General features: G+C 36.5%; 2 protein-coding genes across 7 annotated transcripts in view; one reads left to right on the forward strand and one right to left on the reverse strand.

The window, feature by feature from the left end:
• Nucleotides 1-13,390, forward strand: part of LOC139977738 (uncharacterized) — a 66,433-nt gene that overhangs the window by 20,477 nt on the left and 32,566 nt on the right. The gene's annotated exons all lie outside the window — the stretch shown is intronic.
• Nucleotides 2,475-12,425, reverse strand: LOC139977766 (uncharacterized). Of its 2 annotated transcripts, XM_071987402.1 has the most exons (6): nt 12,036-12,425; nt 11,219-11,336; nt 8,919-9,079; nt 8,316-8,606; nt 7,536-7,736; nt 2,475-3,947 (listed from the first exon to the last, which is right to left on the reverse strand). In XM_071987402.1, the coding sequence occupies exons 4-6, from the start codon at nt 8,396-8,398 to the stop codon at nt 3,821-3,823; spliced, it is 411 nt and encodes a 136-aa protein (XP_071843503.1). In that variant the 5' UTR covers nt 8,399-8,606; nt 8,919-9,079; nt 11,219-11,336; nt 12,036-12,425; the 3' UTR covers nt 2,475-3,820. The 2 variants fall into 2 exon arrangements, with proteins under 2 accessions (XP_071843503.1, XP_071843504.1); XM_071987403.1 differs by lacking the exon at nt 11,219-11,336.

Genomic DNA, 13,390 nt, shown 5'->3' on the forward strand with positions numbered 1-13,390 from the left:
CTTTGCTTTATAAAAATCATCCAATTTCCCTTCTACTTTTAATACTAATGCTTGACAACCATTGACAATAACAGATAGCCTCACATCTAGTAACTTTTGAAATCTTGGCGATCTCAAGACAAAATGACATTCACATGGGAAAAAAAGGCTACATAAATCAAAGTAAACCATGCTTTGGCGTCCACAGTTGTAGCCTAGCAGTATTTGTTGGTCAGGCAATCAATTAAAGGTAGACAATTGTTAATCCAATTATAGACAGGCTGTGAATGTTAACTATGGTGAAAATACTTGGGAATTCCTTTTCATGTGATATATTTTAAGATTGGGCAATGCCTAGCTGGTTGGAAATGGTACTTGGGAAGCAATATAAAATCATATGGTATAGGAGCAGAGGGTTTGTGTAGGGTGTTTTCGTGTGTTCATGACATGTCAACCATCGAATCATGATATATTGCCTGCACAGTCAGGCAGTGCATTATTCATTAGAAGGTATTTCCAAACGAATATCTCACCATGATAAACACCAAAAACGTTTTTTGCTACGATGTATTGTTAATGGGCATAAAGGCCTCTAAGCTATATCAATTATTTTCAACAAAAATCAGCTGAAAGTTATGTTGCATTGGCTTCAAATATGCCAGATACTAAAATATGGTCACCTATGGTCAAAATTATTAAACTGTTTTTGTACCACCTGTAGGAAATTTACCTCACTGGGACATTCTGTCCTTTTGCATGTTCTTTTAAAATGTCTGAGAAAAATTTGGAGATTATAAAGACCTCAAGGAAAGTACTTCTTGATGTCACAATACAACTTTGGGGCCTACACAGACTACCTTCAAATGACATGCTGCTGGTCACACTAAGTATCAGGCTTAACATAAATACTGGGAAAGGAGGCTGTGTGAGAACCAGTTCTACTACACTCAGATTGTTTAGTGTTAGTCAAAGTATCTCAATGACTATTGTTCAAATGTTGGAAAAGAAACAAAAATCAATTAGGGCTAATTGGGAAATGCAAGCTGAAGCCAGTAAGATCATATTTGTACACAATTCACACAACTTGGTATCAGTTAACATTTCTCTTGCTTTTGTCTACATATTTGGCCCACCTTTTCCTTTGACATAAAATAAATATTCTTTTGCACTAAAAGTTTGGTCTTGACACAGTCAACAGTATAATCACCTGAATCCTTTACTGGGGAGCATCCAAGGCCAGTCAACACTGAAAATAAAAATACACATATATACACATACATACATATACATACATACACACATATACACACGCATACATATACACACATATAAATATACAAAACGTACAAGTGCAGCTGTCTACAATAAATTATCCAGATTACCATTTTGTAAATAAAATAGCAGCAAGATAAATAAAACTATAAAACTATCTATACACATTAATTCTGAATTTTGGTGTTATTGCTTTGTTTCTCAGATTATACCTAGTAGTTTCTCGAAGTAGAGAGTTAAGTTCGGTATGCAAAGAATGTCTGTCATTTCTCTGTATGCAATTTACACTTCTAATGAACTCATTTTTGGCAGCATTGTTTACAGTACTCATAAGAAAGTTAAAATCTATATTAAAAATTCTAGAACAATACTTTAAAAAAAAAAATCTCTTATTATCTTTAATTAGTAAAAAGTGATACCAAGCAGAAACAGCATACATTAGGTGTGGTAAGATATTGGCAGTAAAAACTCTTTTCCTTACATCAACATGAAAATATGGAACTATATACGATAGAGTTGAGACTATGAAGTACACCCGTTTAAGTATTCTGCTTATATGACAAGTGAAACTTAGTTTGTCATCAATACAAACACCTTAGACCTAGATATACTGTATGATGAGTGCGTTCTACTTCCGCATCTTTAATTGAGATTTTAGTTAACTTACATGATACAAGACCTTTTCCACGAAAACGGTTATTCAGTTGCAACAACTACATAATGCATCACAGATAAAGAAACTATATCCCAGTTGTTACTTGCCTTGATATACTTGAATGGCATATGAGGACAGCTGTCAAGTAGCATGTATGCAAAAACCAGACTGTGGTTTCTATGATCCAACATGAGTATCCTTTCATATGAATGGGACATACTGACACACTTGATCTTTAGTAATACAGCAAGAAGTGACAAACAGTATATTCACAATGACAGATGCTGACACAAATGACCACTGATAGTCTGCTTGTACTCACTCAATGTGATACATACTACAGTAAATATGAGATTTCTTCCAGCTTCCTCATCTTGAGATATCAAGTTTTAAAGGTTTACAAAATTTGACCACTGTTAATCTCCACAATAACAAAGGCCTCTTTTAGCCATGTGGTATACTTACAGACTAAATATGATATCTGTTCAGCTTCCTTTCTTGAACTTATAATTTTTACAAGGTTTTCACAACTTGAACCCTGTTTACCCTTTGACATTCACCCCAAAAAATACAGGATATAATCAATATGATTCACATACATACCAAATCTTACATTTTCCAAGCTTCCCTTCCAAAGATAGCGTGTTTGAAGCCAGGTGTCATACCGCACACACAAGTATTAACGCATACGTTTATTAAATCAGCAAACAAATTAAGCATTGATATTGAGATGACGCAATATGACAAATCATTTTTTTCTAACCCATACCGTCACGACTCGAGGTTTATGCTTAGAACTAACAATGAATGTATGCTATATCAAGTGAGCTGGCTTCCCTCATCTTGGAAAGATAATTGTTCTGCTTGTTTTAGCCAGTTTTCTGTTAATTAGTACCTATTTGTGTGACCAAAGCAAAGCATAGCAGAACAGAATTTAAAAAATTAGATGGTGAATGTAAAAATTCCATTTACCTGAAGAAAGACAACTAACTGCCATTTACTGTCCTGGATGTGACACATGAGTTTATAGATTACAACTACCAATAGAACAACTTAATTTCCACGTGTGGTAAAATATATGCTTGTTATGTGAGACTTTTGTTAGAATTTTGTCACCTTAGAGTCCTTTGAACTTCACAATCAACAAAAACAATCCCAGGATTTACTTATACCATCATTCTGACTGGAGTTCTCTGGGAACATTGCTCTTGATTCAACCTTACAATGCCATTACTAAATGCATAATAAGATAATAGAAATACTAATTCTATTCAGTATACTAATTGTGTGCACATTTTCCTCCTTGCCAGGGGGAGAAAAACAGACCCTTTGATATATATGGAGGGGAGGAAGTGTGTGTGTGAGAGGGGGGGGGGGGTTATGAATTGAATTGAAACCAATCTAGTGTGGTTTGAACAGAGGGAATGTGTGAATTAAATATTGCTTAATATAAGGACACTTATTGCCGGTTCCAAAAAGTGCTATCTGACGGCATTTATGCTTTGTTTTTCTTGTTGCTTGCTGTTTTTAATCTATGTTGCACATATAGACATACTTAAACTTTAAGCGGGATTTTTTTTTCTGGAATTGTCTATCAGTGGGGGTGGGAGGACAAACAATAATGATATGCATGAAAGAAAGAAACCTTTTTATCATAAATTATCAAGTTCTTGTCTTAACCACTGGTTGTATACTCAAACACCTGATCATCTCCAACCTCATCATATTAAGCTTGGATAGCCTCCCTTCCTATCCTGGTGAAATGCTCTGACCCTTGGCACCAACCTATACCTATACATAAAAGTTTAAAATTATTGACTGAATAGAGAAGTTAATAAGTAACCACATTCAAGCTAAAAAAATGCATGTTTACACCACATATCATATTGAAAAGATAATTGTGCATCAGGATCATTACTTTGGTAAGCTTTTGCGCAGTTGACTACAGGCTGCTTCAGCTTCTGTTTCGGTGCAACCTGTGACAAGGTGGTAGAGATGGTCCACAGCATGAGAGACAAGAACGTCATTGAGGTAATTCAGCCTGCAGAAAAGGACGCATGAATAGTAAGCATTGCTTCAAAGTTACAGAAATTAAATAGAAATAAATATTACTGTGAAAACATGATTTCAGCAATCATTACGAATGGGTACTTCAAATTAATGTATGTTGCAGCATTCGGTAATAACAAGGTGAAGCATTCAGACTAGCAATACTGTTTATTGCCACAAATGCAGATCTGATCCTCCATGAGCATGCGATCATTCAGACTGTAGCAAATTGATCCCCCAATTGTGGGTCTGATCCACCGTGAGCATGTATGGAGTATATTCAGACTAGCATGTTGTTTGCCCTTGTGGGTCTGATCCTCCTTAACCATGCAATAATTTATACTATAGGACGTTGATCACCCAAATTGTAGGGTCTGATCATCCTTGAGCATGCGAGAATGCAAACTATAGCAAGTTGATCGCCCTTGTACGTCTCGTCCTACTTGAGCATGTGAGATTCAGACTAGCAAGTTGATCACCTCATTTGTGGGGTCTGCTTGATCCTCCTTAAGCATGCGATTATTCAGAGTATAGCAACTTGAACCCCCAAGTGTGGGATCTGATCCTCCTTGAGCATGCGAGCATTCAGATATACAGTATGGCAAGTTGATAGCCTATTGAAGTCTGTACGCATTCCTGTGTATTGTATCAAGGCCAAGCTAAGAGTGAGATCTGATCAAGTGTGACCTATGTGCAGCACTAAGGTCACGTCTCGACGTAAGTCAGTGTTAGATTCAAATTTTCTGGCAGGACGGGCCAACAGTTCAAGCACTCAATCAAAGAAAGTAAAATTCATGACAAGGCAAGGCTTAGGGCGATAAACTTACAAACAATGATATGACCAGAAGGACTGGATCCCATTTTTCAATAAAAAGTTCCTTTAAATGCAGTGCTTAACCATTGAAAGTATACATATCATTACTATATAGCACAACAAAAGTTTGCAACAAGTAGCGAAACATCTAAAAGCGTTTGGCCGAGCGATGATTATAGGTAACAGGTAGAGCACCTTTATCATTAATATTAATCAATATTTGTTTCTGCTTGAATTTTGAGAGTTGCTTAAGCACTACAAAATTTTGCTTGTAACTGCCAATGTATACCACTTAGGTTGGTATCAGTAACTGCATGATAATGGAGTGCATATAATCCCACTTTAATGAAATATTTAACACTTACTGTACTTCAAACTTTTTGAGTTTCTTCAATTGGTCATACAACTGCTTCGTGGAATTTGAAGAAAAAACTGTTGCAAACAGATCTCTGTTGAATCAAAGCAAAGAACACAATCATAGCACACTGGAAACTTACTTAACCATGAATTGTAAAAATAGGCCTGGGGGGGAGTCTTAAAAAACAAATTTCCAGAGGACAAGAAATTCGGGCAAAAGTCCTGAAAAATTCGGGCAGCCTAAGAAGAGAAACTATATATATATCTCGTACTTGGTATATATATATATATATATATATATATATATATAGCGGAAGGCCTGTGGTTCGAATCCTGGTGGAGGCTGAAAGTTTTTTCACTGTTCTTGATTTTCCAATTCATTACGATTTTCATTTATATATATTCATTTGCCTTTGTCGTTTACCTCCATTGCATTAACATATATATATATATATATATATATATATATATATATATATATATATATATATATATATATATATATATATATATAAATGTGCAGTAGCTTGCCAAATCTTTTTCAAATTTTTGCCCGACAATTCATTGATTTTCTTTTTTTAGCATCATGATGCCCGAATATTTCCGTGTAGCACCACCGTAAGCACAGCTCACGTGGGCTACCATGCTTTTTGCGTGATCAATTTTTTTTTCTAACTAGTCAACTGTATACCTGGACATCTCCGACATGAGTGTATATAAGAAACTTTTTCTTTTTCATGCTGGGGGGGGGGGGGGAGTGCCTACAAGCCTAGAAGTACAGGTTTATCATACTCTTTGTTACATTTTATACTGTTTTATGAGACAAATTGCAGTCTCACCCGACACAGCGACATTATCCCGCCTACGTGTCGTTGAACAATGTATGTTTTTCTGGAGGTAGCTGAGTACTGTGTTAAAATAATAAATACGGTAACTAAATATGAGCTTAAAAAATATACTGTCCTATTTTTCCTCTTCAAAGTGATGTAACCATTTTTTCTTCTTCTAATTTGCCAAATTTTTGGGGAAGTGTAAATTTCTAAAATGTGAGATTATAAAATAAAGAATGTTTATATGCAACTTGCAAGGCCTCAGATGTGCCGTTCCGGCAATCTGAGAGGCTTTTTTTGCCAACAATTTTCTTGTACGCTACGCGCCAACCGATGGTGGCGCTCCGCTTAGATAGTGTCACGGGAACTTTCGGGCACAAAACTTTCTGCCCCCCCCAAACTAAAATGGTCCCGTACGCCTATGACCTCGGCCCACAACATTAGGCTTCTGTACTCAATGTGGTACAATTACATATCATATATGCGATCGTTCCAAGCTTCTGAAATATTATGTTTAGAAAGGTGCGTTAGTGTAGGGACAGGTTAGAGGGGAGTGAGGTAACTGTTTGGCATTTTTTGACTTCAAATGACCTTTATGACCTCCGACAAAATCTAACAGTTTCTTTTACTCAATGTTATTCACTATCTTACCAAGTACGAGATCTGCCCAAGCTTCCAATATTGATATACCATGTTTACAAGGTTTCACAATTTGACCCGAATGACCTTTGACCTCAAACAATACAATACGCTTCTTGTACTCAACAATGTACTCTTTTGCACAAACTATGGGATCAATCTAAGCTTCGATTTTTACAATGTGGGCGGTACAAAGACACGCACACACACGCCAGCATGAATAAATAGGTTACGATTATTATCAAAGCCAGGAAAGCTGCTCTTCAGAAGTTGAACATTAAATTGCAGAGTTTCAAACTGACATCACATAAAATTATCTTCTCAAAACTAAAACAAATGAAATTTAATTTCTGAAAACAATTGTCAGGAAACTGAAGTTTTCTTCTAATTAACTTATTCCCGTCTTTATTATTGTTGGCAATAATGGTTAATTTGTTAGGCCATTAAGTCGAAACCAATTTATTGTGTGAAGACAGCTACAGCACTTTACCCTCACATAAGCCAGCAAATTCTCAGAACTGATTAAGTTGCTGATTATTTTTAAGGAAATTCTGGAGGAATCATGCCAATCCTCCTCCTCCCCCACCCCCCCCCCCCCAAAAAAAATACTGCAAAGAAATCTTACTTGTGCAAAATTCTTTAAGTAAAATTGAATTGAATTTCTTCTTCTGAGGAAGGCCTGTGGTACTGTTAATAAGTGTGCACAGTACTTTCTCATTCACAGCCAATTCACTTCATACGGCCCAATTAGCCAATAGTTTTCGAGCTTCCCTCCTCTTCGGGCATCCTTTCTAGCATTCCGTATGAGAACACTGGAACCAACTTCGAAGCTCTGAATAAAATAAAATCCAGCAGATATACGTAAACATCATAATACAATGCATATGTTGCCATTCATTTAATTACAACTTCAATGTACAACATAGCATTATATAATTACCTTTTTTGGTGCCTATTATCCAAATTCTTTTTTTGCCGTTCTTGGGCTTTGCCAATATTTTCTTTCACAACACCTTTGATTATGTCCCGCGACTGTGACATAAGTTGAAAAACCCTCTCCCGCTGTGCATCGCTGCAGTCTGTAGTAGGAGCTTCTGGTTGGACAATGTTGTCTTCAATGTCGACTGGTCGCAATGGCTCTCTGGATATATGAAGATAAATTAACATTCAATTATTCACAACACTTTGTTGACTGAAGAATAAATAAATTTTTATATATTTTATTTTCACTATTAAGACCATTGAACCAGAAATTTGAGTCACATCACATACTCAAACCAGCACAAATATAAAACCCTTATATATATTCTGTGCTGTTATAGGTCCAACTTGCATACCAGTCAATTATGATAAATATATAGTATATGAAAAACAAAACCAATGTCAGTGGCATTAATTGCATGTATCTTTTAAGTTAATGGGCATGCATTTACAGTTTAATGAATGTTCATATTTTGTACTTGCTGCAGAGTGTACCATATACAGGGTTAATATTTATTTGTTTAGATATTATAACTTAAATTGGGTTATTGATGGTCGTCTATTTAGCGTTTTTTCCCAGGACCTGGGATGTGTCAAATTAGATTTTATCGTACAGAGGACTGGTGTAGCTATGCAAGATTTGTCCAAACTCTCTTATCCCTGATTGCTTTTTCTCTGTATATGGCCTTAGCAAATTTAAATCTCTATTCAGCAATGGCAGGTTTGAATTATTACAAACCTTCCAAACATCACAGCAAAAGGTGAAAGACCTATTGAACCATGTTTGGCTGTATGGTACCCCATGAGAATTGAAGACAGCATTTCATCTCAGTCATGTTGGTTTTCATTGACAACCTTGATGAGTGACCTTTGCAGAGTTTGGTTGAATCTTTCATCAAGCCCATTGGTCTGTGGGTGGTAGCTAGAGGATTCTCTGTGGTCTACCCCTATCATGTCAAACAGGGACTTGTTCAGAGCATTCACAAATTCTCCTCTCTGGTCTGAGATGACAATTTTCATGCACCCAAATCTAAATAAATGGAAATATTTAAATAACTATTGTTAAAGTATTGATTACGAGTAATGTAATGAACTACTGGCATCTGCAGAATGGCTACATGGTTTAATCAGGAAATCATTTCAGCACTGATTTTAATAAAAAAGTAAGTTAAAAGCACTGACCATATCCCACTAACATTTCATTGACATTAACTTAAGAAACAACTTCTATAAATTCCTGTAACCATTTGGCCGCTTTCTGGGTCACAGTTAAAACAGTGCAAATGCAGGTCTGCATAACTAATTCCATGTAAAGTAGAAACAAAAGTAGATGGATATTTACCTGGCCATGGTTTCAAACAGAAAGTTTGCAACAGTTTTTGCTGTTTTGTTCTGTACAGCAACAGCCTCTGGCCATTTTGAAAAATAGTCACATAGGGTTTATATGATGTACTTATTTCCATTGATGGTCTCTGGAAGGGGTCCAACCATATCCACACCCATCTAAAAAAAGAAGTAAAATGGCATTCAGAACCATACACAATCTAATCATACGAACTGATGTTCAAGTGATTTATATCTGAGTTTTGTAAAATGCTAAAATTCAATTTTTTTTATTTTTTTTTTATTGTAACTCACACTGGAAGACTCTGTTACCATTTTTTTTCTTCATTACCAAACCTATTACTTACTGACTTGTCAAACCCAGCTGTTATATGGAAGTCCAATGGGAAATCTCTGAAGTGAGATGCAAGTCACATGCAGTGATCTAAGCTGACAACCTAGATGGTAATTGTCACTAGGGACTATAATAGGCCTGGTAACCATTTTCATCACCTTTGAATGTGGGGTGGGGGGGGGGGGGAACAGATGTATAAGTACCTGGATGAGTGATTAATAGTTAGTCAGAAAATTGCCTTGGAATCTGTCAGTGAGATGACAGGGTTACAGCTAACTGATGTAGGAAGCATACATTGGTACAACCTATACCTTGGTATCTATAAACATGATATTGTAAGCATTTAGAAATGTTACAAATTAATCTTTGAAGGGAATTTGCAGAAATTTTTTATATTAATGACAGAAATTCACACTGTAGGGTTACAGTATATGGAAGGAAAGACTTCTTGGTTATTAACCAAGTAGCAAATTTTACTTAAATAATAGATGTTGAAATAAGCATATGGGTTCATTGGGGATGAATTTTGGACAAAAGGCTATGGCTCTGTTGGTACTTTAGTTATGAACTGCATATGAATGTACGTACCTAGGACATTTTCTCGGATACTTCTTTATGACAACAATTCAACTACTGAACTCTGTTATGTTCATGTGTCATTCTTGCTTCATATCACAATTCAGTTTTCTTTTCATTTTGAAATTCATATAAGATAATTATGAAGTCCTATGTAAAGGTTTTCCTGTTGCTTTAATTATACGCAGCTAAAAAAAATACCAAAATGTGTTCTTAGCGAAATTTGTGTTTATGGCTGCAGTACATGAAAATTCCCGACAGTACTGCGAGTCATTAAGTCTACTGAATGTACCACTATCATGATCATCTTTAATATATGCTTAGTAAATTATAACTTTAAGAACAAATGAATGAGCTAGATCTTTCATTCTCTGGACAATCTCCACACATACTCCTTATACTCTTGCACTGGCCAACAAAGGGATGCAAACTTTAAGCATCGGTTGATAACTATGCATATGGTGAATGACTTTGCAGTTACAATCATGCAAACAAATATTGCTTTTAGATGACAAAAAACAAAGTGATTTAGTGATAACTGTGCTGCTTGTGAACAGTATTTTCGACCCAGGCCTAGCATTAATAAGCTGAACGCATAAGGTGGTCCATATGTATTCCATTAACATGTAAGGCCTATGAGCTAGGATAGGTATTTGAAAAAAAAAAACATGTTACACAACTTCCATTGCAGATTCCATCAAAATCAGGTGTACATGTGCCTCCTGCTGAAATGCAGATGAAAATAATACTTAGGTGGTGAAATTGTCACCACTCGTGTCCTACAAGGACTCTTACAGAAATTGAAATGAACCTGATATTTCTATTGATTTAGCCACCTTCTCAGATCCCTTTCTTTCAAATTAGGGTCTTATACCAAAATACTCCTATCATTTGGTCAAATAAGTTCATGATAACATGTGGGATAAAACAAAAGCAAATTGTTGTGCATTTTTATTTGCTCTTTTTTCAATTGTTTCTCTCAACAACCATCTATCCTCCTGAATAGAAATTTATTCACCCACCCTCAAATTTGTGAAAGAGATTACACTAGGCCTATATTAGTTTTTTAGGTCCATTCTGGTCACTATTCTAGCAATACTACAGTATATCACCAAGCAGTGTCTACATGTGATAATACATTGCAAATTTAATATAAATGATATAAACTTGGTCCATGGAGCTATAATCCCAGGTTTATAGCTCCATGGTTTAACCTGCACTAATTTAATTGCAACATTGTTTTGTGCATATATTAACAACCTTAATTACTGTGGAAGAATGTTTAATGAATATTCATACCATAACCATGTACATGTTTGCATAATTAAAATATCACCAGCAAAGAGGCCCCTTAAACTTATTAAAAATTATTAGCCAACACAGCTAACCTTCTGACAATGAAGTGATGGGCAGGTGGCCAACTGATTACCTATAGCATATATTCGACCTGCTGCAGTGTCTGTGCACATCCCGGCACCAATATATTAAAAAAATATGGGAAAACCTCTAAAAAGAAAGAGATAATAAAGTAACACTCATTAATTTAATTGATCCTCCAAATAGACAAGACAGGGACCCCCCCCTCTCCCTTGCTACCTTGTGTTTTAACTAGTAAGGGGACTAATCCCAGGACATATCTTTCAGAAAATCTGAAAAGTCCTATCCTGAAGATTTCTTTTTTTTTAACCTAGCCTAGCAATTTCAAACACATAATCATTATTGAAATTAAAAGCTTGTATACTCATGGTAGCATGGGTACACAATACACAGCTGATATGTATATAACTGACAGCTGATCTGGGAGTTTTAGCAGCTACCAGAGTAACAAAAATTATACCAAGTAGGCTTCATTTCAGAGATAACCAATCGGAGTGGCTTGAATTTTAATAAAGCAAATTATTTGCAAATAGGGTTAACTCTCGAAGTCCTACTCCTAGCTAGGCTACAGTAGGCTAGCCTATAGTAGCCTAATACTATTCGTGTCTTGCCGACTAATTATGCATCACATTATTCTCTAACACTAATAAAGTTTAGGCTTTTCAGTTCTACTCTTAGGTGATAACAAATAATAAAATATACCTATAATCTGCAAGGCCCAAATGGCCAATGCACTTAGTTCAAGTTATATGCATATCTATGGAATCATTTTCTTCAGTGGAAATAATTCCTAAAAGTTTTATACAAATAAACAAATAATACACTTACCGCCAAACCCTTCTTGTAAGCTTTAATTTTGTGGGAAGTTTGGCCAAGGGCCTATCTTCGTTGCCATGTGGGCCGACGTAAACTAGATCGGCATCTCCCGTCAGTCTAAAACTCTTCGATCTTCCCCTTATCGATCTTTCTAGATTTATCGTAGACTTTTCAGGGTACAGTCCTGACGAAAGATATTTTCCAATGCTAATGTAGGCCTACTCGTCATCGGTATCCAGGTCAGGAGAAGTCATCTTGTAATATCAGATCGGGCTAAGTAAGTTAACGGTCTCAACTCTTAATGCAATTACTGTGCGTGCATATATGCAGCTACTAAGAAATTTTGGGCCTGCGACATGTAACGACGTAGACGGCACATTCGGCTTACTTCACTGAGTAAACAGCAGTATACAGTTTACAGTAGAATGCAAATATGCATGTCACACCTAGAACGTAGAGCGGGAGATTTCCACATTTCCCGCGTACTGAATAAAATATATTAACTTTTTTCAATAACAACTCCCTGCTCTGACCCCGGATTTGACCTCCATGCTCCGGATGGCGGGGAACTATCACCGCCGCGTATCGGTTAAAATACATTTACCTTCGACCTACATGGTTGATCTTTCTCCAACGTTTAGAAATTCCGACCTTCCAAACAACTACCCTAATGGTAGTAACGATTGATAAGCAGCAGATCTCAGACAGACATGACTACTTAGTTCGGAAGATAAGTTTAACATTCATTATGCAGCCTTCTGACAGTCGACGATCGAAATAGAGCGGACAGCGTCCCTCTGGAGTGTAGTCTCCATGATAATAACAATATTTTGCCGCCTCTTCCCACAACAGTCGACACTCGAAGTATTATTTATACTTTAACCGAGTTTTGAGGGTGCATGCTGACCGATATATAACATTGTCAACCTGGTCTTCGCTAGTAAATTACCTCCTTTTAAGTAATAAGGGAACGTAGATAGGGCCAGAAATGTTTGTCACTCAACAGAACCACGTTAAAGCTCTTTGAAGAGAACCCGGACATTTTCCACGGTGGCGTAGAAAGCAAGGGAAAGTGTCCCTGAGACACTATTCACGCAAATGAGACACTATTTCCTAGTAATAAGTGTCCTACGGACGCCCGGACACTCATTACTGCCACATAGGCAGCTTGTGAAGTTATGTCTTGTAGGGAGTGCTTGTTATGTCTGCTAAGGTAGAGGAGAGGGAGAAAGTTTAATAGGGTAGGCCAGTGGTATTGTTTGAGAGAGTGGGTAAAATAGGATTTAAAGGGGAAAATAGGAATTATAGCCAGTGGTGTGGCCAGGATTCTGCTAACGGAGGGAGGGGGGGGGGGTTATCCCTCATGG

Source organism: Apostichopus japonicus, chromosome 12, assembly GCF_037975245.1.
Source record: "Apostichopus japonicus isolate 1M-3 chromosome 12, ASM3797524v1, whole genome shotgun sequence".
Classification (NCBI taxonomy): domain Eukaryota; kingdom Metazoa; phylum Echinodermata; class Holothuroidea; order Aspidochirotida; family Stichopodidae; genus Apostichopus; species Apostichopus japonicus.